The 25,467-nt window shown below is 45.0% G+C and overlaps 1 protein-coding gene across 5 annotated transcripts in view; it reads right to left on the bottom strand.

Moving 5' to 3' along the window:
• CTBP2 (C-terminal binding protein 2) overlaps window positions 1–25,467 on the bottom strand; it is a 140,769-nt gene that overhangs the window by 54,403 nt on the left and 60,899 nt on the right. For 2 of the 5 annotated variants that reach the window (XM_075757654.1, XM_075757655.1), the window contains 2 exons: window positions 17,086–17,264; window positions 7,568–7,727 (listed from right to left, as the gene is read on the bottom strand). In XM_075757654.1, coding sequence (XP_075613769.1) covers window positions 7,568–7,625 — 58 coding nt within the window. In that variant the 5' untranslated portion in view covers window positions 7,626–7,727; window positions 17,086–17,264. Of the gene's footprint in view, window positions 1–7,567; window positions 7,728–17,085; window positions 17,265–19,806; window positions 19,824–25,467 lie in introns of those variants that run through there. The other 3 variants (XM_075757653.1, XM_075757658.1, XM_075757656.1) reach the window with 2 other exon arrangements.

The following is a 25,467-nucleotide window of genomic DNA, read 5'->3' as shown; positions in this document are numbered from 1 at the left end:
GTGGCGATAAGAATTTCCTGAGATAATAGGATTCTATTTCTAAGCAGTAATAATAAGTATTATCAGATGCTACTTGGCATTCAAATTTGCAAGAATGGAAGAAAATTCCTCCACCCAAATATCAAATGTACTCATTTTGGCCACTGTTACGTTACACAAAGGAGCAAGAATTGGAGGCAGACCCTTTCCAGAGTTGCCCAGACACTCCCAAGACCCTCAGACGTGCAATGGTTTGGAAGAGAGATGCTGAGCATTGAAACAATTTATTTTCTGGCATTACACGTACCACAATGTCTTATAACTGATTATTTCCTACACAATACCATGTTAACAAAACACTAAGGATTGGAAAATGAGAGAACGTCAGAATTCAGGTTGCTTGTACAACTTTCATTTTGACTGCCTTGTAGTTTTAAGTACGTTTTCCCATCTGCTTCCACGGGCAACATTCCTCTCTTTTTTAGTGCGAATGGACTGGAGTTGTTGAATGAGAACCTATTCGGTATTCTGCTGTTAGTGGTGTGTGAGCCCAGACTTCAAGGACACACTGTTCAAATACTGCTGAAAAGCCAGAACCACTGCAATTCTTCAGGGGCACTTCTATTGAGGGTGGTTGGGGTTTTTTAATGACAAGATTTTAATGACAAGAAAGCGCACCACAAGCAATAATTGACAGTGTGAATATTAAGTCCACTTTTTTAGATGAGAAAATGTAATAAAAAAACAGGTAAAAAGCACCCCTGCCATAGATCCAGGTTTCTGTTTACCAGAGGACCTAACGTTACATAGTATATTTATTCAAATATCACTGGATATGGTTTGCATTGACTTCCATCATAGGTGGAAACATGGAATACAGAATTTCTGTCCACCCTTTAAATGATTTAACCAGTGTCATGCAGCCACGGCCGAGATAACTTTGTTGATGATGAAACCATCCTTTCCTTCCTCAAATTCCCTCCCCCATTTCACAGACCCCTTCCCACCTTGGCAAAAAAATGCGCCAGCTTCAGGCTCCCACCAGTGCAACCACCCTTCACCCACCTCTTCCGCTCCCCACTCTGCTCACATCCTGCTCCCCAACACCTTCCCCGCATCCTGCTAGACATTCAGCAAGAAACCCAGACCGCTAACCCAGCAGAAAATTCTCCAGATTTTTGGTTGTTGGGTTATTTGTGGATGGTCCAGCAACTGCAGCTGGGAGAGTTCCCCAACTCAATAACTGAGAGCAATGACCATAGACACGCATGGATGTGCAGCTCTAGGACCACTATTTCTCCCTACGGCTGCAGGACGTGTAGATTTTGCTCCAAGCAGCAGCAGCTACTGACGTCATCTCCTTTTCAGATCATATGTACTTTGTTTTAACCACTGGATGCCCTACGCTGTGAACTCTTCAGAGCAGACACCCTCCTTAATGAGGACTTGCTCCAAATCCAGCAAACAACAGACACCACCACAAACAAATAATGAGCAATCAACCGAACTGGCTGCTGGAGGAACAAAGGCATTTCCTAATTCATCTTGAGTTTCCTGCTTCAGCCTGAAAATGAAAGTACATCACTCAAGTGCCCCTGTTCCTTTTCCTTTGAATGGCCACAAAATCAATGGCAAAACATGAGAACGGAGAGAAAACCACCATCTGAACCGGCCGGTGTATCATGGGAAGTTGCTTATTCAAGCTTTTCAAGACTAACTATAGCATCAAAGGACTCAGACCTATCCAAGAGCCATCAGTATCATAGAATCATAGAATGGTTTGGGTCAGAAGGGACCTTAAAGCCCATCCAGTTCCAACCCCCTGCCATGGGCAGAGACAACCTCCACTAGCCCAGGTGGAGCTGGGCCCCATCCAGCCTGGCCTTGGACACTGCCAGGGAGCCAGGGGCAGGCACAGCCTCTCTGGGCAACCTGTGCCAGGGCCTCAGCACCCTCATAGGGAAGAATTTCTTCCTAATATCTCATCTAAATCTCCCCTCCTAAGCTTAAGGCTATTAGCCCTTGTCCTATTACTATCCATAATGGTGCCCCACTCCCACTGATAAAGGAGGGGATGTGGAGGGTCAAGGCCACACACAGATACTATAATAACTGGAAGGTAAATACTTGAGGAATTACTAATTATGGGTAGCACCAGAGAAGCCTCATCCAAAGAGGAGACTAGGGTCCAAATACATCAGTAAGTCAAAAAGCGGAGAGATTCATGCATTAAGTACTGAAAAGTATTATGTGACTGTGCTGGCATTTATTAGCCATTAGACATATCAAAGGACCTGAAAGAAAACAAAGACTATGAATGGCTTGTTTGGCACTGCAATAGTTCTGCTATTTTGCAAAGTACAGGCAGCTTTGGTGGCACAAACTGACACGTAAGTACATGATTTCCCACTGGATAATGACAAATCCTGAAGCAAAAACTCTTATCAGAAAATGTCTGGGCTCACTTGGCCTTGCAATTATTCTTCCTCTTTGCTTCTTGTTCGTCTCAGGGCTGCCACTTTTGAGGCACGTGTTGAAAGCTTAACTGACTCATAAATGTCAGTGCAAACTTTAACCTATAAAGCCAGACATTAAAATTTCATGGCACCGGTGTTGAAGACAGCAGGGTAGCGCAGTTGCAATGGTATGGAGCAGAGGCAGCACTTGGGATCATCAGAGACCCCTGATGTAAAGCAGAAACCCCTGCTTTACACACAGGCAAGAACTGCCATCCTGTATCCTGGATGTGCCACCACTACTGCCTTGTCCCCGTTAAGTTTCTACATTTCACGAGGAAATGACAATGCAACCTTGCACACTGCCATGGCACCTTCTCCTCTGGCCTCCCAAAGACACTGCCAGCAACTGCGGAGGGCTGCTCCTCACTACCTGTATAGCTCCCAGTATTATTTGAAATTTTTTGAACCATATTGACAGAAGCACAGGATAAAGGACAGATGAGTAGGCAGCAGACTGGGCAGCAAAAGTGATGCTGCGAGTTATTTCCCTCCACAGGAATGCCTTGTGCGAGCAGCAGAACCCCACGGGAGTGATGGATGCCGTATGCCAGGAGTGTCAGGGTCTTCTGAGCTTGGGGTTTCTTGGAGGCATTGCTGCACACCTTGTTCTGCCGCAGGTAGTGCAGAAAAAATTACATCTAATCTCTCTGTTGTTGTTTCCTACATGAAAGGCAGGTGAGCTTCTGCCCTGAGGGTTATTGCCACAGACGGTTTGAAATGGCTGCTGTGTGTCACACGCCACAACAAGCCAGTTTGACCAGGGCACTGCACAGCCAAAGACACAACCGTCCGCATCCGGATTCTGCGGCTGAACCTTCCCTTCAGCAAAACAGCAAGGAAAACAGCGTATCAGCAATATTGCACATCTTGCCCACGTTCTGCCATCTTAGCAGGCCTGCCACGGTTTCTTCTCAACCTGGAGCTTCGCTCACTTTCTGCTGCCCAGAGGGAGGCAGAGGAGGCTGTGCGGGAACGCTGAGCAGAGCCAAGACTGACCCCAGAGAGCCCTCGAAGAGCAGGAGGCAACTGCCAGGCTTACCGGACTAGGAGAAAGAACACACATACCTGTAGGATCATGCAATTCGAGACGGCCATAACAACTTAAAATCAAGGCGGCCGTAAAGGCTAGAAAGGTAAACTTATTTCTCGCAGTGCCTAAGTTTGAGGGCCAGTTGTCTGCTCTGATTTACTCTGCATTCATCTTCACCTAACCCTGCTTCTCCCCCTTTGCAGGCCTGTGCTCTGGCAGAGGTCACTGCCACCCCTGTGCCCAGGAGAGTGTTACAGAGCACACGACACGACCTTCAGCTGCATTAGCTCTGCTCACTTCTTTTCTTTCAAAGGCTGAAAAATTGCCCCAAATTTGGAACAATAACAGGCACACTCCTGACACCACAGCAAAATTCAGATCCTTTTTATCCAAAACAGGGCAGGTGGGTACTGCAGCTGCAGGATCGCAGCTCTGCTTTGTTTCAAGCACAGCAAAAACAACATCCCTCTCCATTCCATCTCCCATTCAGACATGGCTCTGCAAGTTTTGCTGGAACTTTTTTTTTAATTCACCCCGAGGTAAAAACGCATCATGGAATGGAAAATTTCAGCTCAAACAAATTTAAAATGTGGCAAAATTACAAGCTAATAGGAACAGGATTTGCACTAGGGGGTGCTGGACAAGTCTAACTAAACACAGCACCAACAGCTCCACCTCTAAAGCATATTTTGACCTGCTATGTAATCAGACACAATTCCACAAACAGGAATTATGTAAACCACTCTGCATATATTATTTTCAAAAGCCCCAGCCATTCACTGGATACATCGTTCCACCCACATGGATCCAATTACAGAACCGGCACCCAAACTCTCTGGGACAACCAGAAAAGAAAGAAATGGGTAAGCCAAGATCACTGCAAGCACACTCTGACTTAGCTTCAATCGGACAGGCATCACAAACCCGCTTAATTCTTAACAGACTGCTCTAAATGTCTTTATACAATTTCTTTATCCCCTCAAGCCTGCGCCTTTATCCCACCCGTGTTTTTCTATAGAGTAAAATCCATTACCTGGTGCAAAAAGCTCACCTCTTCAAAACAGCGTGCTTAGAGGGAAAAGTAACGCTGTCATACAAAGATGTCATAATGATATATTAAAAATACAAAGGAACTGGTCAAGCTGAGTAATGCAATGAGACTGGACTGCTTCTCTTCCTGGAAGACTCATAAAACTGCCTATAAAGGCTGTGAACCAGCATTTTCAAAGATACCACCCCTTGTATGGCTTGGATTATTCTCCCATGCCAGATGCACATTTAACGGAGTAATACAAACAATGCAGCTTCTTAATATACTCTTTTAATACTGCAACAGTTTGTAAACTATTTCCCTCAACATGTTATGTTTTTAGTAAGCCCATATGAAGAAGAATCCTTCGGTGGCAGTTCGTATGGTACAATGAAGACCTGAAGTGCTACGTATTATCATTTGGCAGTATGGAAAGCGATTACAACACATAGCCCGAGGATATTTCACCTCTAGACCTGCCATCATCCTGCTGTGTGGAATTAAAGTCTGTTCCTAGCAAACTCTCCAAGGGTTTGTGTTGTGAGTAGTAAAACGGATGGTACAGTATATGCAACTTCATAAAAAGCACAGAAATCCACCTCTGTACTACAAAACATTTAGATTTTCATCAAGTAAATATAGCTCTGTGTCCTGACCAATTGTTTAAAGAGAAAAAGCTGCACAAGTGCTTCCACAAACAGGAACTTGTTAAAAGTGACTTCTCTGGACCACACTGCACTTGACTTGATAGAGTAGAGATTCTTCTTACTGAACAGCGTTCTGTTAGCAAAGACTCCTCTCATCAGTCTGCTGAAGTAGCTCCCTAATTTCTCATCATCTGTCACCAATTATTCCATATACCTTTCACGACAAAACCAAGAGAAATGCTTGGGTTTTTTCAAAGTGTGTTTTCACGGCAGCTGGAATGGCCCCTCTTCAATGCTTTACTAGCTATAATCCAAGATTAGGAGCCTATAATAAAAAATAGCCATCACAGATAGAAGTATAGTATACCACTGTCCTACAAGTCTAGTATTTTGGAAAACCCTAAGCTTTTTTGCATTTTTCAAAGGTAATTTTTACCATGTAGCTTACACTCAGTCCTAATCTGTTGCTTATAAATACAACACAACAGTGTCTTAGAACGGTGAATCCCATCAGTTCAATCAAATCACAAAACAAGTGGCAAATGACAAAGTATACTTTAAAAAGTTATGTCTTCTGCACATTTACAGATTAGAAAAGACTATCTTTTGACCAAGGAAGAAGAAAAGAGCTCATATATCAGAGGAAAATAATCTAAACTTCAATCACATCTAAAGCTCTGTTAGCAGGTTTGTCGTACAATCCTTTTGAATTTCTTGTACACTCAGCAACTAGATCTGATTGATAGTAAACATCAAACCGGGAAGGCAGCTTTTGAAAATCCAGGCTCAGCTGATACAACTCTTTTAAGTCAAGTTCAAAGTAAATTTTGAAGATGAGATAGCATACTACACCTGAGTGTTTATGACATTCAATAGGAGAAATATGCAGCTACACACTGCAGTGTACCCTGGATACTCCTTCCTAACTCACATCTTCTCTGCTTTGTCTCTCCCCTCCAAAATTAACAGGGCAAAATTAATAGAGCTAAGTAACTCATGACAAGTTTAAAGCGACAAGCAAGGGAGTTTTACTTGGACATGCTAGAGAAAGCAATATATAACACACAAAAATCAAGGCAAAACCCACCCAGTCCTGCTGATCAGCATTTTATACTCACTGGAAACTCCACACAGCCCCAGACATTTTGCTTGAATGGATGCAGTACAACTCGCCTGAGAGCTCCGCACTTTCAACCACAAGCAAAACCTATTTCACCTCACTGGCATTTGATACTGCAAATTGTTACCCTGCAGGCCACTATCCATCTCCTTAAGAGCAGATAAACACTGGAACTCCTTACGAGATACGTCTTAAGTTATTCTTCCTAAAATAACATTCTGTTCTGCTTTTGCTGCTGATTGTAAAACTTTCGTGGGTGTTGGTTTGCACAAGAGAATTATCGGAGTGTACAGCAAAAAAGGCAGAGCTTGTTGGCCATCACTTGATTTCTGTTGTAAGCAACTTACACCATGCGAGCTGCAATAGAAGATGTTACCTATAAACTTTTTGTGCTGGAAAACTGAATAAATAGAAGGTAAAAGTCACCTGTGACACTGTAACATACTATTAATAACGAACAATTTTCAGCAAATCTGCTTTATTACCACACCCCAACGGAAGAAAAGTCATTATAACTATTTTCCCAAAGCCGTAAGAAATACTCCAACAATAACTTTTACATTTTCCATAGGATAATAGTCAATATTATGGAAGAATGTCTACTTTGATGTCCTCTGAGTGAAGAAGCAACTTTGAAACAGCCAAATCTCTGCCTTTCTCTGAGAAGCCAGCGAAAGCCTGACCTGGGGAAGGATGGGAGCAGCTGCATGGAAGTGGAGGATGCTGAGTTTCATCCAAATGCCTCACACAGCGCTCCCCCAGCCCTGCAGTCAGCCCAAGGAGAGCAGCGTTGGGGGCTTGTGTCTGAAATCTTGGACCGGGAACTGGCACTGCTAGGAGATGGAAGGGAGGAAAGTTACGGCACCAGGCCCTGCGTCCCGGCTCTTTCGCTGGCCAGAGGAGACCGGAGCACAACGCTTTTCTCATAGCAGTATAAATTTAAGCTATGTTTCAAATTGTGACTGACTACATCATTTCAGTAGAAATTAGGATAAAAGGAGAAGACACGGCAATTAAACAACAATCTTGCTCACAAGACTACAGATGACCTTGAAATGGGTAACCAGTATACTCCTTGACAATGTTTCAACATCGGTACGACCGTATTTTGAGCTAATACAGAGGACAAGGGATCTAGTGCTGGATCTGTTTATATCTAAGTGTTGTAAAAAACAAGAAAAATTAGATATTCTACCTTAACCATCTGTCAGCTTTTATAGAAAAACTGGAGCATACACTTACCTTCACAAATTCTGTCCAGTCGCTGCCGCTTGACTTTATGTTTATCCACAAGTGCCATTCTTCACGGTATTTTGCAACTTTGTGATTCAAAAAGCAAAGCAGTCCCCCAGGAACTTAGGAAAATTCACAGGAATTGGCGTGCATACCGCCACTGTCTATCCTGCAGAGAAAGGAAAGGATTCATTAGGATTTCCAGCACACCAGGTGAGAACTGCCTGTCCCCAAAAGCAGAGCAGGTTTTTGGAAAGACAGCTGTGAGTTTAGTGCTTCCAACCCCAGCATCCCACTGGTCACGCATGTTATACTGCAAATCAAGCTTACAGCCCCTTTATCTTCCCTGCGATCAGAAAAAACAGCATTGTACACAAGAACTGCTGAAGTGCTGTATGGCCCTTCCAGTTTTATTTCTGTCTTAAAAATCTATTCCTAGCAGATAAAATCCATTAAGCTATTTTGTAGGCTCACAGACACTGAAACATTGTTAGAGAGTATATAAAAAAAGGAAAGTAGCTTTTGCTCTTCCAGTGCTTTCACACATATACACACACACACACAAACCAATTTCATGTCTTATTTAAGCCTTGCCCTGTAAAAGTCATTGATGGACCTTGAATTTGCAACTAGACCTTGATACATATTCCAGCTGTCACTGTAGCCTGTCCTTACCTTCATACTTGAAGGTCTGACATTAAACTTTGGGTGCCAGAACTGTCGTTTCTAGCACACGCATTTTTAAATGCTGATGAAATAAAGCAATCCATAAAGCAGTATGTGTGGCTGATTTATAAGAAACACTCTGCAAAGGGACACCAGCTACAGGCTTTACTGCATTTTGGTGATACAGAGGAAGACCCTACATGGATTCTCTCAGGTCTGAAGCTTTTGTTCCCACAGAGAGCCAAAGGTTCGTTCAATGCCTGAACGCTCCGACCTGAGCTCAGGCTGCAGACCCGGAATGTGCCATCAGGGCACTTTTACCCAACAGCTTCATTGTAAAATCCAGGTATGAGCTTTACAAAGCAAGTTCCACAGCAGTATTCATGAATCAAGACATACAAGAAGAAACCTCATGCTGACAACTGAATTCGAACAATTCAACACTACATGCACTAATTTTTTACCGAGTTATGCTATACTACCAATGATCCAATATCCTCTTTTATACTTTAAGGTGAAAACAGATGACCCTGATACAAACTAACAAACTTCCAGGGACACATCCTGCTCAAGAGGCTCCTGACCCCCCAGCCATCCACCACCCTTTTAAGCCTACTTAAAGGTGCCAGAAGAGCAGCATTAGTGGAAAGCTGTGATTTCCACAAACAAAGCAAAACACCACCACGGTTTTGGAGGCCTTGCAAGGAAAGAAGGTGAAGAGGGAGACAGGCACGAGCACAAGCACAGCAAGAAATACTCTCCTTGCTGCAAAGTCTCAACCACTTTGCCTACAAAGTACTAGAAAGGGTTAAAAAAAAAATTCTGAAAAGCCAGCAATAACCACAAACTTGGTACCACTTGTTCGAACTGGCTGCCAAACAGCTCCTCCGTGGCAGATGAGTTTTCACATTGCATTATTTGCAAACGAAATTTTCATGACAAACTAAAAAACTGCCGGGTTCACATAATATAGGACACACGAGAAGAAGACACGACGAACCACGAAAATCCAGGCTGATGTCCGAAAGTTGACCTTGGGCAACGTTTGTAACCTCGACATCTGCTTCCCCTTCTGTAGAACAGCGATAGCAACAGTTAACCCGTCCTCTCAAAACACTTCAGGTTCTTCATATTCACACAGTCCGGTCAGGCGTTTCTACCTTGCATTTCATTCCTCTGCAACAGCTTATGGCTCTCCTGAAACCACGCCAGTGAAGCAATAAATTCCCAGAAAACAGTTAACAAACGCAATAGGCGAGGCTGAGCATGCGAGGGGTAAAGGCTCTAACAAAGCCGCTGCATACCGAGATGACAATTTCATGGAGATTATTGTTATCATTATAAATGGTTATCAATTATGCATCACATTGATAGTTAATTTATAAAAGGAAAAGGGTTGTGTTGGTACAACTGAATTCTGACTAAGGGAAGATAGGCGATTTCCTGGTAGTTAATGGCCAATTTCCCAGCAGCGCAACTGCAGCATAATCTCTGAGATTTATAGCAATAATTAATTGATTTTTTTTTAAACATAGGGATGCTAAAGAGCACGATTCCCACTCACATTAATAATTAATGCAATATTCTAAAAGAAGCAGAAAACTTCCATTCCAGAGGCAGAAGCTTACCAGAGTCAAAATATTTCTTACAACAAAAATTAAACTGTTAGTGTAGCTAAAGGCAGAGTAGCTAACAGCATTTCCACGATCAACATTTAAAAGTATATACATGAATTTTTACTTGTATTATATCCCGCTCCACTTTCAGGGAGAAATACCAGGTTATAAAAAAGTCATGTCAGGAGAGAAAAAGTTGGCATTTTGCTCTGAAAAGGCTCAAAGGGTTCATTATGTAGGGGCTGCAACTCTTCCCCCTTTTTCTCCCAAACAAAATCAATATGCAAAGTGTATTTAATTTTGACAGAGTGTATTTTCCGATGGACAAATGCTTCCATTAAAGTTCTTTTCTCCTGCTATCTCAATTCCCTGCATTACTCCCTGGAGGAAAACTTTCTACAAAAGAAACTAATAACAATCAGAGAAATTACTGCTCATATTATCAGAATCCCGCACAGCTTAATGTAACACCTATGAATGAACTCCTTCCTAATGATGTTAACTATTCCGTCTTTGTTTGACAGGTGTCCATGATGATATCAACGAGCAATAAAAGCCTAACTCAGATAGATAAACTTACTAAAAATGTGGCAGGAGCTGCTGAGCAGGACTTGGCAGGGATGGATAAAACAGGGAAAAGCAGATGTGCGGGGCACAGAAACAAGCGGATACTCCCCAGCCTTCGTATGAAACTGTAATTAAGACAGCAGTTCTTCCATTTGTGGGATGGAGGATGCAATTAGTTAGGCACCCAACTTCAATCTATCCTCAATGATTTCTCCATCCAACCCAATCTCAAAACAATCACAAGGCTAAATATCCTTCACAATAAAATAAATACAATCAGGCTAGGCAGAACAAAAATCATGGTCAGCAATTAAAATACAAGAAAACCTCATTGTATAAGGAAATTTGAGAGAGAGGCGCATGAACCAAAATTGTACTTCATCTTTAGCAAGATTAGGAAACAAGTGAAGTGATTTACATACAGTAATTGCATGGCCCTGTTAGCCTCCAACAGTGTCTTTCAAAATGTAAATTTTCTTGAAAACCCTCGGACATGATGATAGCCCAGCAGTTATTTATTTATTTAAAGGAACATACTTAAATGCAATGTTTTAAGAAAAAACCAATCCTGACGTAACACATGTAAATGGCTTCTTAATACTGCCCGTTAAATACCACAATCCATGAGCCAGAAAATGAGAGCAGAGAAAGCTGTGTTAGGGCTTATTTTTCCTGCTTTTGATGGAAAACGAAAAGAAAGAAAAGGTGATTTTCCAAAATAAAATGCACCGTTCAACAAAAATAACAGAAAGGTGACTTTACCAATAATTTCTATTTTAAGCTCTTTCCTAGCTAGCACTGTTTTGTCATCTTGTCACAGCACACGGAGGTAGCACAATACCACAAACAGACAACATCTATTTTAGAGCATCCACGGCAGGCATCACCATCAAACCACGGCAGCACCCAGCAAGTGACTAAGAGCCACTGCTCTGTACAGAACCATCTCTCATACGTTCCCTCTCCGTGCACAGCCCCAGGAAAGCGCCAGGGTGTTTCCTACACCCCGTTTTGCGACGAATCCAAGCCAATGCAAGCGCACAGCCCCGCTGCAGCGCCGCAGGATTTGGTAAGCACGTGAAACCGCACCTATAAGTCCTGCCCAACACGCAGCTTGTCAGCTACGATGCAATAAAACCGCCAACTGCTGCCTTTCAAGGTGTGAATGAACAAGTGGTATGAACGCACCACTTCTGCCAATGAATACATGGTCGTAGGTTAAGTGGGACTCCTCTTTAACTTGAAATACAAGCATCTTTCTAAACAATCAAAAAAAGCATGTGCACACTCCCAGACCCTTAGTGGAGACAGAAATCTGTTGCTCACACTTTCTGACTATATTTTCTACCCTCTGTAAAATATGGCATCAACAAAATGGAGATTCCCTACTATAAAAAACTCCTAGCTCCATGAACTGCAAAAGTTCCCATTTCCATACAGTAAAGGAAAATTTCCATTCTTCCTCACATCTAAACTGGGTTTCCACAGGTGCAAGTCCTTAAACAAGGGAAAATCCAGTCCAAATGTTTCGATGATGGTGTGACATTTCCTAGGCTCTTGGGAAAGGAGAGGTTCCCAGAGAAGGTTTTGCTCTAGTGATTACTGCAGGACATCAGTCCTCTCACGTAGAAGCAGACCAGGATGCCCAAGCAGTCCGTAATCGTGAAGTTAGTATCTGCCAATGCCGAGGGCAGCTCTCCCCGCATCCTCCTTTGTGTTCAGGTCCAGTTTTCCAAACCTGAATCGAGATTTCAGTGCAAGAACAGCCCTCAGAGCTGTGAGCTGTTTAAGCCCTGCACTAGCATCACTGGGTGTTGACTACTCCGTACTAGCTGGCTGTTTCCACGGCTGATCATTTCAGATGTCGGCAGCTGCCGTGGGGAGGGCAGGAGGGGCTGAGAGGCAGAGTTCGGCGCAAGGAAGGAAACGCGGAGAAAAGAAAGGAGACACACAGAGATAATGACAGGGGAGGGAAGCGGACAAAGCAGACGGTACAATGCAGGAGGATCACTTTGCGAACACTCTGTCATCCTTCCTCCCTGCGCTGGCAACATATCCGTCAGTGCGGTGCCCCTGCTCAGCCCCCATCACCTTCTCCTCTCTCTAAAGCCTTGGCATGACCGCAGGGGAGGAGAGAAGCACATGGAAGGGAAGGGACAGATGACACAATCCTTCCTGAGAACCCTTTTTTTTTTGGACGTTTTCTTTTAAAGGACAATAAAACAACATGGGAACTCACAGTGCCAAGACACTATTAAGCCCAATAGCCCAGCAGGAACCAAAAATGGATTAAACATTTATACGGTAGTGAGAACAAACATAGATTTTCATTAGCCAAAATAAAAAATACTTTTTTTTTTTATTATTTTAAATGCCTGAGGGATGTAAACCCTCACAGTCAGGAAGAGGAATCACAGAGTTTCTGTGTGACCAGGGTTCGGACTTCTCCCACTCCATTAAACGCTCTCAGCCATTGCATGGGAAATAGGATATTAGGGAAAAAAAGAAAAAGGCCTTTTTCCCAATTTCTGGGAGAACTACTTTGGCTGTAAATTATATCTCGGTGCCAGGCTCCCTGCAGCCTGCATTCCCCCCATGGACCCTCAGCACCTTCAAAATGCTGAGGGCAGGGCTCTTGCTACAAAACCATTGTTAATTAGGTTTAATGCTTTTACTAGTTACTAGTATGATTTTGCTGTCACAGAGCGTTCAGTGATGTTTTGCATTAAGGCCTCTCCATGGGAATGACTGGATGACGCCATGGGTGGCAATCAGCATTATTTGTCTACGTGACTCGCTTTTATTCTGCCCAGAAACCTAACGACCAAAATCTTGCCCCTCCACTGCCTACCTGGTGCCTTCCCCCGAAAACTGCTGGGGAAAGTGCACTCACTGGGTGCTGCAGCCTGGCAGAGAAAGCAGTAACGCAGCGGGTTAAACGTGCTTCATGGAGAGCCGGCACTCCCACGTTAGCACCTGCTGGTGGCAAATAAAGAGCTCTTCTGCTCTTCACCGTACAGAAAAGGAGAATAACATGCTGTAGGAGTCTTGTGCTGAAGAACTGGTAACAATTTTGAGGAACTTGCTATTATATGAGTGAACAAAATGTACCATAACGGCATATGAGCCTGCACATCTGTTGCTAAATTAAACACGCTACATAACGATGCAGACCACATCTTAAAACATTATGCAACAAGATACAGACTGTGCTAAAATAATAAGGCTTCAAAGACGACATAGAGGGTCTGATCCTGCATTCCTTTCAGCCCTTGAAAGTCACGGCAAGTACCCCTCATCAACTGTAGTCCATCAAATTTACTTGTTGACTCAGTAAAAGAAGAATAACAATTTTATATATTTTATATATATATATATATACACACATCCTTAAAAGGAAAAAAAAATAATAGGGGTCTGCAGCATTTTCCTTCCTCTCCATCTTAATGATTCCACAATAGCCATGGTACAAAAGAGAGGGGAGTGAGATACCTATTTCATTTTTCAACTTTTTCTTCCCAATTTTGTTTTCCAACATTAGTGACTAGTTCCTGACGTTGAGAAAAGAAGATCCAGGCATGCTCTCTTGTCAGGTAGTAACAGCCCTCTGCAGATCCTCTGTGAGTTTTCAAGTAAACCCAGGAAATACCAGAACTGGCACTCCTTTCATTCTTAGAACTAAAATACAAACAAGCAACCCAAATAGACAGCAAGAAAATTGCTTTAAAGAAAATAACTGTCATCTCTCTTTCTGGCATCAGAAGTGAAGCAGGTGGATGCTCTGCTTACCCTGCACTGACAGCCTTCAGGGGCCTGGTGGTGGGCAAAACAATAACCAGGAGCTGAACCCAAATTATCCACTTAGCTTTGAGAGCGCCTAATCCATCTGCTAATTAATCATGGGCCTCCTTCAGCCTCTCTTATCTTGTTTTTCTAAGTATCTGACGCTGATAACGCGTACACTGATATCGCTACAGCACATAACTGGCTGGGAAACTACCCTTAACTTTTCAAATAAAACAAGAGGAACTGATACATAAATAGTCTTACAGTCTCCAAAGGTCCCTGCCTGAAAAATAAAATCTCATTTCTACGTTTTACCAGTGTTCCTTAAATTACCTGTTATTTATTTTTACTAATTGCAAAGACTAATGCTGGAGTGAGGTAACCCTTCGCTGTTTGCACATCTGGATAACCAAAACCTCTCCTCTACTCAAGCAGTTATTTGCTCCTGTACCAAAATCAGCACAGCCAAATTAGAAAGCCCGAGAAAAATGACTATTTGCTGGTTTGTCGGATGAGTTATGCAGTTACTTGGCCATTAGAGGGCATTTTATACTGCAGAGTGAAGTGCCGGCACACAGCTTGTGAACAGCATCACTAACCCCCATCTGGAGCTGCTGGAGAACAGTTTCTATCTCCTCTCATTTAGTAATTGCCACTTTTCAACCTTTCCATATGCTGTATATAGATCAGCAAGCAAGAGCAAGGACACGAGAAAAATAAGATAAAATAAGTATGAAAAGAAGTCCTGGTTAAATAAACACTTTGGTGTGCAGCTATTGTTGCTTCCAAGGTTTGGTTTTATTCAGTTCACTTCCTCCTCCTCCTTAACTCCGATGCATCAAACTTCATCCTTTTTACCCTAAGAGCAGTATATGTTTTAAGTTTTGAAAATGATTAACCAAGAAAAACCGTAAATTGTGCCATGGCACCACCACCTGTCTCGAGAGCTAGAGGGGAGAACTCCTCTGTTTCCAGACCTGAAAAAAAGGCAAATCCAGCTTCCTCACTGCCAAGAGGCAGGAGATGGCCACTTACCTTCAGATGTCTCCTTCTAGTTACTACTATACTGCTAAATGTGAACTTTAAAGCGTTTTCAGCTTCTGCTGGCTAGGAAACCACACAAAGTCACCCACTTCCCTGCTTCGGTGGTTTTCCTCTCTCCGTCTAAATACAAATCAAATTAGGAAAGAGACAGATATCTTGCTGTACATCTCCAAATACACGTATGTTTGTAATCAGGGTGGCCAAACTTCCTGAGTATGAGCTGCAAACCAAAATCTTCATGTGGCCGAGAGCCACATCCTCCCAACCTCCGTACCCCCTCCCGCCACACACGCCCCAAGCATCCCCCTGTAAAGCCTCGCGTTCCTCCCGTCCCCACGACTCTGTGCTGCCAACCTGCCGAGCCCACTTTGCACGCCGGTCTCTGGCTGAAAGCGCAGGGCTGGCAGAGGCAGTGGCTGCATGTTTCACAGCTTGCCGCAGATGCACCCAGTGCTCCTGCCTTGCAGGATTTGATTAAACATCTGTACGTAGTATATACTTCCACAATACTTGCAAGTTACTCCTGAATTCCTCCTTAACAGAAAGTTCAAAACAGCGCACACAGCAATAGCAAGACTACCAAGACGACCCTGGATATCAACACTTCCCTTTGGGTGCCCAAGCTAAAGGACCAACACTAAAGCCAAAACCACTTGTCTTGTGACTCTTCCAAGTCCTTGACTCTGTATCACTCCTAAATAAAAGAAATAATAAAAGAAGCAACTAGATGAGTATATCCTTACAGGCAAACTCATAGGATACTGGGGTAGTACAGTGCTCCCTTGCACCACCTCTGCCTGGCAGTCTGTCCGTGAAGGCACCCCACTCCCGCAGCAGCGTTCACCATGTATCCTGAGTTGTAATCAGGTGCTGCTGCACCAGCGGGCTGATGTAAGACAAGAACATGATGGCACCCTCATCCCAGCCAGCACATCCTACAGACTTACAGGGCATACAACTGAAGTGTCTCCAAGTCTGGAATACTACCCTTCACTCCTCATTTCTTAATTCTTCCATAACGAGGATCAGACAATTAAATCTTACATGAAGACCTGTGGCTTCAGCAATGAGCAGCGATACAGGATGTTCTCCTTGGGCCCCATCCCACAGTGACCAAACACCACTGCAGGGCAATGGCTACCTATTGTGGAAGAGACATTGGTGGCCTGAGCCTAGTTCCTTAGGGAACACATGCCCATATCCCAGGAAAGATCAGAGCATTGCACACCAGCCCACAACTTCATGCCCCAGTTGAGGGCCAGAGGAGGAACCGTAAGCACTGCCCGGCAGGAGAGCCCACCATTCACTCAGGACGGACCTTAGCTCACCTGAAGAGCAGAGGTGAAGCCCCTCATGCTCCAGCTGCACCTTGGTCCAGCAGACCAGGGGACTCAGCCCCCCACTAGCACACCAAACTCCCCTGTACAGGCACAAACTCCCTGTGTTTCTTACTGTATCACAGATATCTCGAGCTTTTTTTCCGTCAAATCTCCCATAGCCTGTCCCAGGAGCTCTGCCTGGACTGGGAATACTGAAAAGGAGCAGTGACACTCTTCTGTCTCCAGGAAATCTTTGGAGCTATAATTTGCCCTTATCTTAGTGCTTACATTTACAAGCCACTCTTACATAAAAAGTCCTCATCTGCATTGACTTATTTAGCAACATGAAATAAAATAGCCTGAAGCTATTCATGTTGCTTAACATACTTTTTTTTTTTTTTTAATGTAGATGATGCTCTGTGAAAGCAATATTCAAAGGGGAAATCTGTGTTTTGTTTGTAATACTTATTACTATCACCGAAGAAAATACGTTCTAACAAGTCTCCAAAGGGGGAAACACATGTAATACCTTTAACAGCTCAGCTAATTCATCTTTTGCTGCCCGACTGCTGGCAAAATCTCAAATGGAAAGTCTCAAAATGGAAATGTGGAAAACCCCGTTTCTTGTAGTCCGAGATCTGTTCCCACTATACAACCTCTTTCCATCGAAGTGAGTCCTGTCTGTTTTCAGCACACAGCAGCTTTACTCTACAAAAAAAAAAAAAAAAAAGGGTTCAATAGTTCAAGGCTACGTCTCCATTCAGGCGTACACCCAGAATGCAAACCGGCCTCTCCGTCCTATGCTGAAGGCATTCCTCGCCCCACCACCTACCTACAAAAGGGCCTTGTCTGAGGAAAATGAGAAACGAAGGAAGGAGCAGGATGCTAAAAAACATGGAGAGAAGGAGAGCCCAGACAGGTGTTGGGGCACTGAGGATGGCTTGGATCAGGGGTCAGGGATAAGGATGGAGGGTGGCTTTTGGAGTAAGCAAGGGTCTGGGGAGTCCCGGGGATGCTCCTGCCCTTGGGGCTCCCCTCATGCAAAACTAAAGCTCCAGAAAACACCAAGCCCCATGGGGTCAGGCACAAGTGCAGTCAGGATGGAAATGTGTGAGTATTCCCATGAAATCCTGCAGGAAAGAGCTCGGAGGGGCGCGGGGCAGCTCTGGGACAGCTCACCTGCGAAATGCTGCCTCCTCCCTGCTCCTCCCAGCCCTCCATCCCCATCTCTCCCTCCACATCTTGCCTTTGCTGCTCTTGCAGCATCGCTCACACAGTTTAATTTCCAGAGGAGTGAAAGGAGAGGGAAGGAGGGAGCCAAGTGAGCGGAGAGAGGTTTAGATAACAGTAATAAATAAGATGAAATAATTCTCCCGCCACTAACCTTTAGCAGTAAGTCAGAGCATCCTCTGCAACCACCACAGGTTTGCATAATCTACACATCTTTCTTATAAGCCTTGCCAGCTTGCTGTAGCAAGGCTATTTTGGGATTTAACAACACTCAGGTTATTGACCTAAATTTATACAGGCTCATCTGGAGCCATAACGGTCCATTGTGTGACGAGGCCTGCTCAGGACGCCTTAATACACAGATTATTGATGCAATGAACTGTGACGGCTCCTATAGAGCTGTTATGGTTTATTGTAGCAACACCTACTCGGGGTCCCTTTAATGCGCAGATCGGTGACACAATAGATAGAAACGGCCACTACTTGGGGATGCATTATCCCACGGATCACTGACATGATAGACCGCAATGGCTCCAGCCTCCTGCCTTAATGCAGCGAGCAGGCAAACACTCCGAATCCCCAGGTTCCCAGATCCTGGGCAGCTGGGAGCCGACGACTGAGAGGTGCGGGGCCCGGGAGCACGGGGATGTTGCCCCCCATCCCACCCAAACTGGCTGGCTCCAAGAGGTAACATTTGCAGAAAGCAATTTGCTACTGAAAATAAGGATTTATAATGAAAGCCCTGGCGGAACCAAACTTTTAGCAAGTACAGCCACAGGCCTGCATTATAGATCAAGGCTAAAATCCTGTATGAGAAATAGATGGAAATTAGCCAGAAAAAAATCAGGGTCCGATTTTCAGCATAAAAAAAGGGAAAGGAAAACATTTTATGTTCCAAGAGAATGTGAAGAAAGCAAGCGCAATAGGAAAATGCACACATATCTACATTTCTCCTTTCTTTTCCTCTTGAAGAACAAAAATAATCTTAGGCTGAAAGCTAAGCACGATTTAAAGAAAGTCCCTTGTGTAGGGAGACCTCAGGCAGAGAAAAGGAAAATTAAAACATTAACACTAACCAACTGTTCACAGCCTCCTCACACACAGCAGTGAACAGTTCAAAAAGCTGCAGCTGGCTTTCCACTATCGCGTGCATCTTCCCCACTATTTACCAGGAGCTTTTTTTAACATCGGTGACACTTCACATTCAAAACTGCCGTTAAAAATAGACCGTTGGTCCTCCCGTTTTAACCCTGCAAATTCCCTCTCCTCCTTTCCGCTTCCCCGCAAGCCTGCTGGTCTCTCTCCTGCTCCTCTGCCCTGCCACCAGCCATGGGGTGATGCAAGGGTGAGGTGGGGGGCTGCCTAGCTGCAAGCCCAGGGTCCCCCCACTGCTGGCCCAGGACCTCGCCTGACCCTGGGAGCATCCCTCTCCTATTTCTTCCTAAAGCAGGTAGCAGGCTTTATTTGCAGGAATGAAGGCAATGGTCTATTCTGTATCTTGATTTCCCTTTCCACCTGCTTTTGCAGATGACATGAGGCTTTAAAAAAACGCACCCAACACTAATGTTTTCTCTACGGCCTTAAACCCTGCAATCAGCAGCTCAAGCGGGAGTGTAGAGAAAGAAATTCCTTTGTTATCCTGTAGCTACTTAAATGCTGAACCTTCAAAACCTCCTCAGGAAATAGGCCTGGTAAACGGCTGCTGCTACTACAAGGAGCCCTGCACAAGAGAGACTCGAAAATCAATATCCTTCACCCAACTTATCAAATTTACTGAGGACATTTATACAGTATAATTAAATAGAAAAGAGATACAAATACAGAAGAGTATTTGCACAGCACTGCATAGCAATTGCATTATCTCTGGAACAGAGGACACTTTGACAAAAAGGAGGGAAAACACCATATATCAACCAAAGAAGCCGCAAGGAGCATGGGGAAGGTCTCCACTCTCGTTGCTCACAGGGAATGTTTAACACTTAAGTAAAGACAGCTGCAAAATATACATCACCATGTATACCTAAGACATTTCTGCAGGTCCTGTTCAGTCAGCTGAAACGATGCCATCAGAATTACGCTGGTGATGAATATGGTCCAAAACAGTTGCCCCTCAGACTCGTGTAGGGTCTCCAGCACATGTTGGGGCACTTACCCCTCGCTGGTGTGGAAGCAAAGTAGACACTATTATGCTGCTTTTCAGCGTATGAATGTACCAAGTAAAATCGATTTTGCCCAGTAATCTACTTGGTAAGTCAGTGATGTTTTCCACAACCAGCAGCCGTCTCTGCAGACTCACGAGATAAAATCTTCTATGCAAGGTTAAACCTGGGAAAGGCTGACTGCCAGCACAGGGCAAACTAAAACACCACGGAAAAGGCAAACTAGATTATCTGGCTATTTGTTGAACAATTCTTCTCACAAGGCTTGTGTTACAAGCGTGCTTTGTGAATGCTCTTTGCTTTCAGGTAGAGCCAAAGAAGCTGGGTCCTCACTCAAAGTCCCTACAAGCAGCACTCTGCTGTAGATGCGACATCTCTCTTGCCATGTTGACCTCAAAATTCAGAATAGGTCAGCACGGTGCTGGACACACGCTCAGGTCTGAGCACTGGTGAGTGAAAGCCAGGTGTGTTTCTAAAAGGCCCAACTGCAGGCTTTCTTCCACTTCAGGCTCTGAGGTTTGATATTCACGATTGCCTACAATAATTAGGCAGAGCCTAATTATACTGACCAATAAAAATCAATATACAAGATGGGCAGAATTCCTACCTTGCAGGCGGGGCTGTTTGGGATGTAATCATTTTGTCCAACCAGCCTACCCAGGAAGATGTTAGCAGCTAACTTGCAAGACGGACTGAATGGGGGCTGACAGACAACATGCTGCACCGGAGCAGGGGCAGGTGGCAGCATGCACCATTCCCACCGCATCTCAACTGCCCCAGAAGCAGAGGTGTGACCATTCAGCAACATCCATCGCTGCTCCTTCCCTCCCTGCTGCTCTCCTCGCTGCCCGGCCCCAGGGCGGAGGGGAAATCTCAGCCATCTGCTTCACAAAATACTCACGGGAAGAGTGAGTATCAGGTTAAAGGCTTTTTTGTTGCTTCTCTTGTGTCTTGATTTGTTAACGTGAATCACACTCCGCTCTATTTTGAGCAATCCTTTATTAAAAATGCCCGTGAGTCATTTTCTCTAAACTTGAAACTATAGAAATGGTAATGTTTGGGTAATACTCAGGAATTTTTAAGATTTTGTATACTTCTCTTTTTAATTGAACAGGAAAAGGAGGGTAACCTGACTCACAGAAAAGGCTTTTTTTTTTTTTCCGTATTTGTCCTGCACAGACCCACTGCTCTGGATAGAAATCACAACTCACGGAATAAAACTTCTCAACATCCTCCACTAAATACATTTGGAGAGTAGAAAGAACAAACAAATACAAAAGAAAAAATCTCGTTAGGGAAAGGCCAACAGCCCAACAAGTGACAGCCTGGACATCTCTATCAACCTACATTCAGTATAGTATTAAAAAATCTATAAAGTAATTCCAGGAACTTTAAATTAACATACATCCCTTTCTAGATGGCATAACTCAATAACTAAAAATCATACTGGTATTTATTTGTACCTCTGATGTCCCCCACCAGAAACCAAAAGAAGACCTAAGGATTTTCTCTCCGAACTGAATGCCATTAACCCAGGAACACAAGCTGTGCATTGGTCCTCAAGCACCAGAGTTATGTTTTTGTCATCCCAGACATGGAAAAAACCTCGCCCTGCTTGATGCCACCAGATGAGACACTACTGGAAAGCCAACTTTAGGAAAAGGCTCTCCACCAATGCACCGAGGTCTCAAATGAATTCATGCCATGCACACCAGCCTGCCTCCATGTTTCTCTCCTCCGTCACCTCACTCCAGAGCTCGTTCCCATGGTCTCCACGCAGGACTGGCAGAAGAAAGCACGCTCTGGCCAGGAGATCCAGCAGGGAAACTTCCTTCAGCTGTCTCCTGGATGAACTAGGCATCCTTAGACACACAAGTCATGCTCAGACTTGCATGTCCGTTGGCACAAAGCAAATTAAGAGGCGGCAGAAATGAGGAAGCTTTAAGACTGCTCATTCCTACCACATCTGCTTCCCAAACTGCTTCGAATCCACAGCAGCAGACCTAGAGATGTGGCAGGGAAGACTGTGTGGCAAAAAAGTAACACCCAGGTGATCTCCAAGCAGAGCAGCCTGGAACGGAGCCGAGATCACTTGGGCCAGGACCAAGACCCATGGGGCAGCAGAGGAGGAGGCACCAGCAGGTGCCAGGATGGCTCCAGCATCGCAGTGAGCACTGAAGGGAAACCATACTGATGTATGCCTCAGCTCTGGCACTGCCACCCTTTTACTGTTTGAGCTTGGAGGTAACTCCACGATCCCTTTCATTCTGCTCAACCACCACAAACAAGGAGGAGGGCAATGGACTTACTGCTCCAGCCGTGGGGTTGCCAGTCCAACCTGTGCAAGGACAGCTAGGGAAAACATTATAAAGGGAAACTCATTTCCCCCAGGCTGCCTGATAGAGCCCATCAGAGGAAACATCTGCCATCCTCCGTGGAGGACAAAAATGAGGAGGAAGTGGTTGGTCCATCCAGAGAAAAGAAAGTCAGAAACATTAAAGACACATGGGTCCTGACCAAAGCGGGAGACCCACTTCTGCAGGCAGGTCTCAGCAAAACAGGTTAAAAAAGCAGTTTTATAGACTGCCGAGTATGAAAACAGCAGCAGCCCACTTGATGAGGTCAGGGACTGAAGTGGCCTGCGGTACTTGTAAGAGAAAACATCTGTTTGTGTTAAAAGGTCAGCAGGAAATGAATGCTATTGACTTTGTCCTTATTGGTTAGGCCACCACTCCTCGAAAGAGAACCACACATGGCTTAACTTAGCAGCATTCACGAAACAACGTAAGCCCCGCGGTGGCCATCCCACCAGCTGCCCACCTTCACGGCCCCTTGGTGCGCCCAGGAGCCCCTCAAGCCATCCTGGGGAGAGGGCCTGGGGTGGCTGTCCCCTCGCAGGGCCGTCACCAGCAGCGCCCCGGGAGCCACCACCCCACACGCCACAGGGGGGGAAAATCCTTCGTGCCGCCTCAGGAACAAGCCGTTAAAATAAATCCGTCAACATAAAAGCGAAAAAAACAAGAAGTTTCTTCTGAAAAACAGGAAGCGTTAGGTACATAGCAGCTTAAAATAGCACCTGCTCGATTTGTTGACAAAACATGGGTCCCAAGGGGTCGTGCCTTTTTTATAACTTTTTTTTTTTTATATTATTTTGTGGACATGCAGGCTCACCTCCCTGGCTACCCAGCAGCCTGGCTGCCCTCCGGCAGCGGTCTGGCGCTGCTCCCCATCGCTGCTCCGTGGGCCGTGCCGGGCCGGCAGCTGAAGGTGGATGGCGGCGGGCCCGGCCACGCTTCCTGTGAGCGGCGCGGGGGCTCCCACAGGAAACCCTGACAGAAAACAACCACCAGTGTGAATCAGGGCTCGCTCAAATAAACAGAGGGAATATTTAAGGCTGGTCCTCCTTCATTAAAACTCAGTCTGAAGTTTTAAGTGTGTAGGAAACTGGTTTCAAACTTTCCCTTGCTGGTTCCCCAGCAGGCTCTTTACACGTAGGAAAGTACAGCGCTGGCCAGGCAGGACGAGCCACCGACGCCTAAGGACAAGCTTAAAATGATGAGGCTCTAATCCCAAGCCCTACGTAGACAAAAAGTTCATAACCAAGAAATTACAGGACACCGCCTTCTGCAAAACACGGGAGGGAGGAAGCTTTATGCTCCAGATTTCTGCTGAGGTTGTGTGGCATTTTCCTCTTGCTCAATGCCTCCTCCAGTTTGGGCTCTGCCTCCCCTTCCCCACAATGCACCCTGCCTGCCCGATTCAGTCTGCAGAGGTAGAAAGCAGCAGCTTTTTTAGTCTTAATTAAAAAAACCCCAATATTAAAAGAACAACACTCTCAGATGATCTAATGTAAACTAAAATGACCGTACTGAAAAGCAGGTTGAGATACTATCCCTTTCCACAAACCTTGGTCTACAGACGAAGGCAGCCCACGAGTCCTGCCTGCCTTCTCACACCACGCAACACACCACACCAGACGCAAAGGGGCCCCTATCGTGAACAGCTAATTATTGGACCACATTAAATTATTACTCAAATTAAGATTTGTGGGTTTTCCCCTAGCCTAACAATACGCCTTTGACAGCAGCATTGCAAATACACTAGAGTAGGAGCAGCAGTCTAGCTCCATGTGCAATTAGGCCAGCATGTGGATCTTATTGCTCCTAAGGACTCTTATTTGATTTCCCACACCACCAACTGGTGAGAAGTTTTCAAGTCTAAATACAGAAGAATTAGATCACTCTTTGGGGTGGTCGCATCTGGGGCTGGAAAACCAGATGGAGCGCGTTTTTCTGAGTCCTTTGTAATTGAACCAGCACACAAAGTTGCTAGGAAGCAGGCAAATACAATCACTGCTTTGGGGCAGCCTGCAGCAGAGTCGGTGCCGTGTCTGCCAACACTCGTAGACACCATCTTAAGTGCTAGCAGGGAAGAATGGTTTCATGGGCTGGAATTTATAAAATATCGTTGTGAACATGGACCTACTGCAAGCGTGCAGGAGCTCTGTGACTTCTGAACATAAAGGCCTGCACCCATGATCTTCTCACAGTGCCACTCAAGGAACCTGGGAGATAAACAATTTCTTAATTTCCCTAAAAATGCAAGGCTTATAGGAGTAGGCTGTGAAACTGGGGAATGAAGAGGAGGGAGAGGGAGCAATAAGGAAGCTTCAGCATTTCAAAGCACAGAGAACCAACCAAGTACAGAGATGGCCACCACAAGTGCCATCATGCCTTGCAGGCTGGACAGAGCCTGTGATGGGATAAGCCATCTCTGGAGCGGCCAGCCATTGTCACCACAGCCAGCTACAGTGGCTGCCGAAAGGGGCTTGCTGCTGGCAAGGACATATTGCAGGGCTTCGGGGGTGCAAGTGTCCTCCCTGGCTCTGCACGCAGCGTCAGATAAACTCATGGCTCATTCCCATAGTGGGGACTGAGCTATGAATGTTTTTCTTCCTGGGGACTGGGAAGGCACATCTGACAGAGCTCAGGATGGTCATAAGATTTCTTAATCAAAACATGCTTTGTAGACTGAAGAGAGTGAGGGACGAAGTGGTTTTAATCAAAGTTTGGCCAGCAGCATTGCATATGCACAGAGATAAATGACCTAATAGGACAAGTAAATCCATATCTCTGCAGCTACCTGGAACCTGTCTGGGAATCCACAGCTCCACTACATCTAACAGGATGAACAACTTCTTGCATTGCTCCACCATTCCCAGCAAGGCAAATGGAAAAAAACAGCTGAAAGAGCCCATCCAAATTTTCTGATGCAGTCTGCATTTCATTTCAGCCACCTAACAGGTATCAGCATGGTAGCGTCCTGCCCTACGTGGCTCTCTGGAGTGATGGCTGCAGGAACATGGAAGCCAACTGCTGTGCTGGAGAGCAGCGTCTGCTGCTTGCGAGTCCTTGGCACTTCTGCATGCCTCTCCTCTGCACAGGGGCAGAGTCTGGTGGTCCAGGAGCTGCTGTGAATACCCATGTCAGCCCCGAGGTGGGGGTATTTCTTCCCTTGTGCCA

This window comes from Balearica regulorum, chromosome 7, assembly GCF_011004875.1.
Source record: "Balearica regulorum gibbericeps isolate bBalReg1 chromosome 7, bBalReg1.pri, whole genome shotgun sequence".
Lineage (NCBI taxonomy): Eukaryota > Metazoa > Chordata > Aves > Gruiformes > Gruidae > Balearica > Balearica regulorum.
This window is presented reverse-complemented; position numbering and strand designations above follow the sequence as displayed.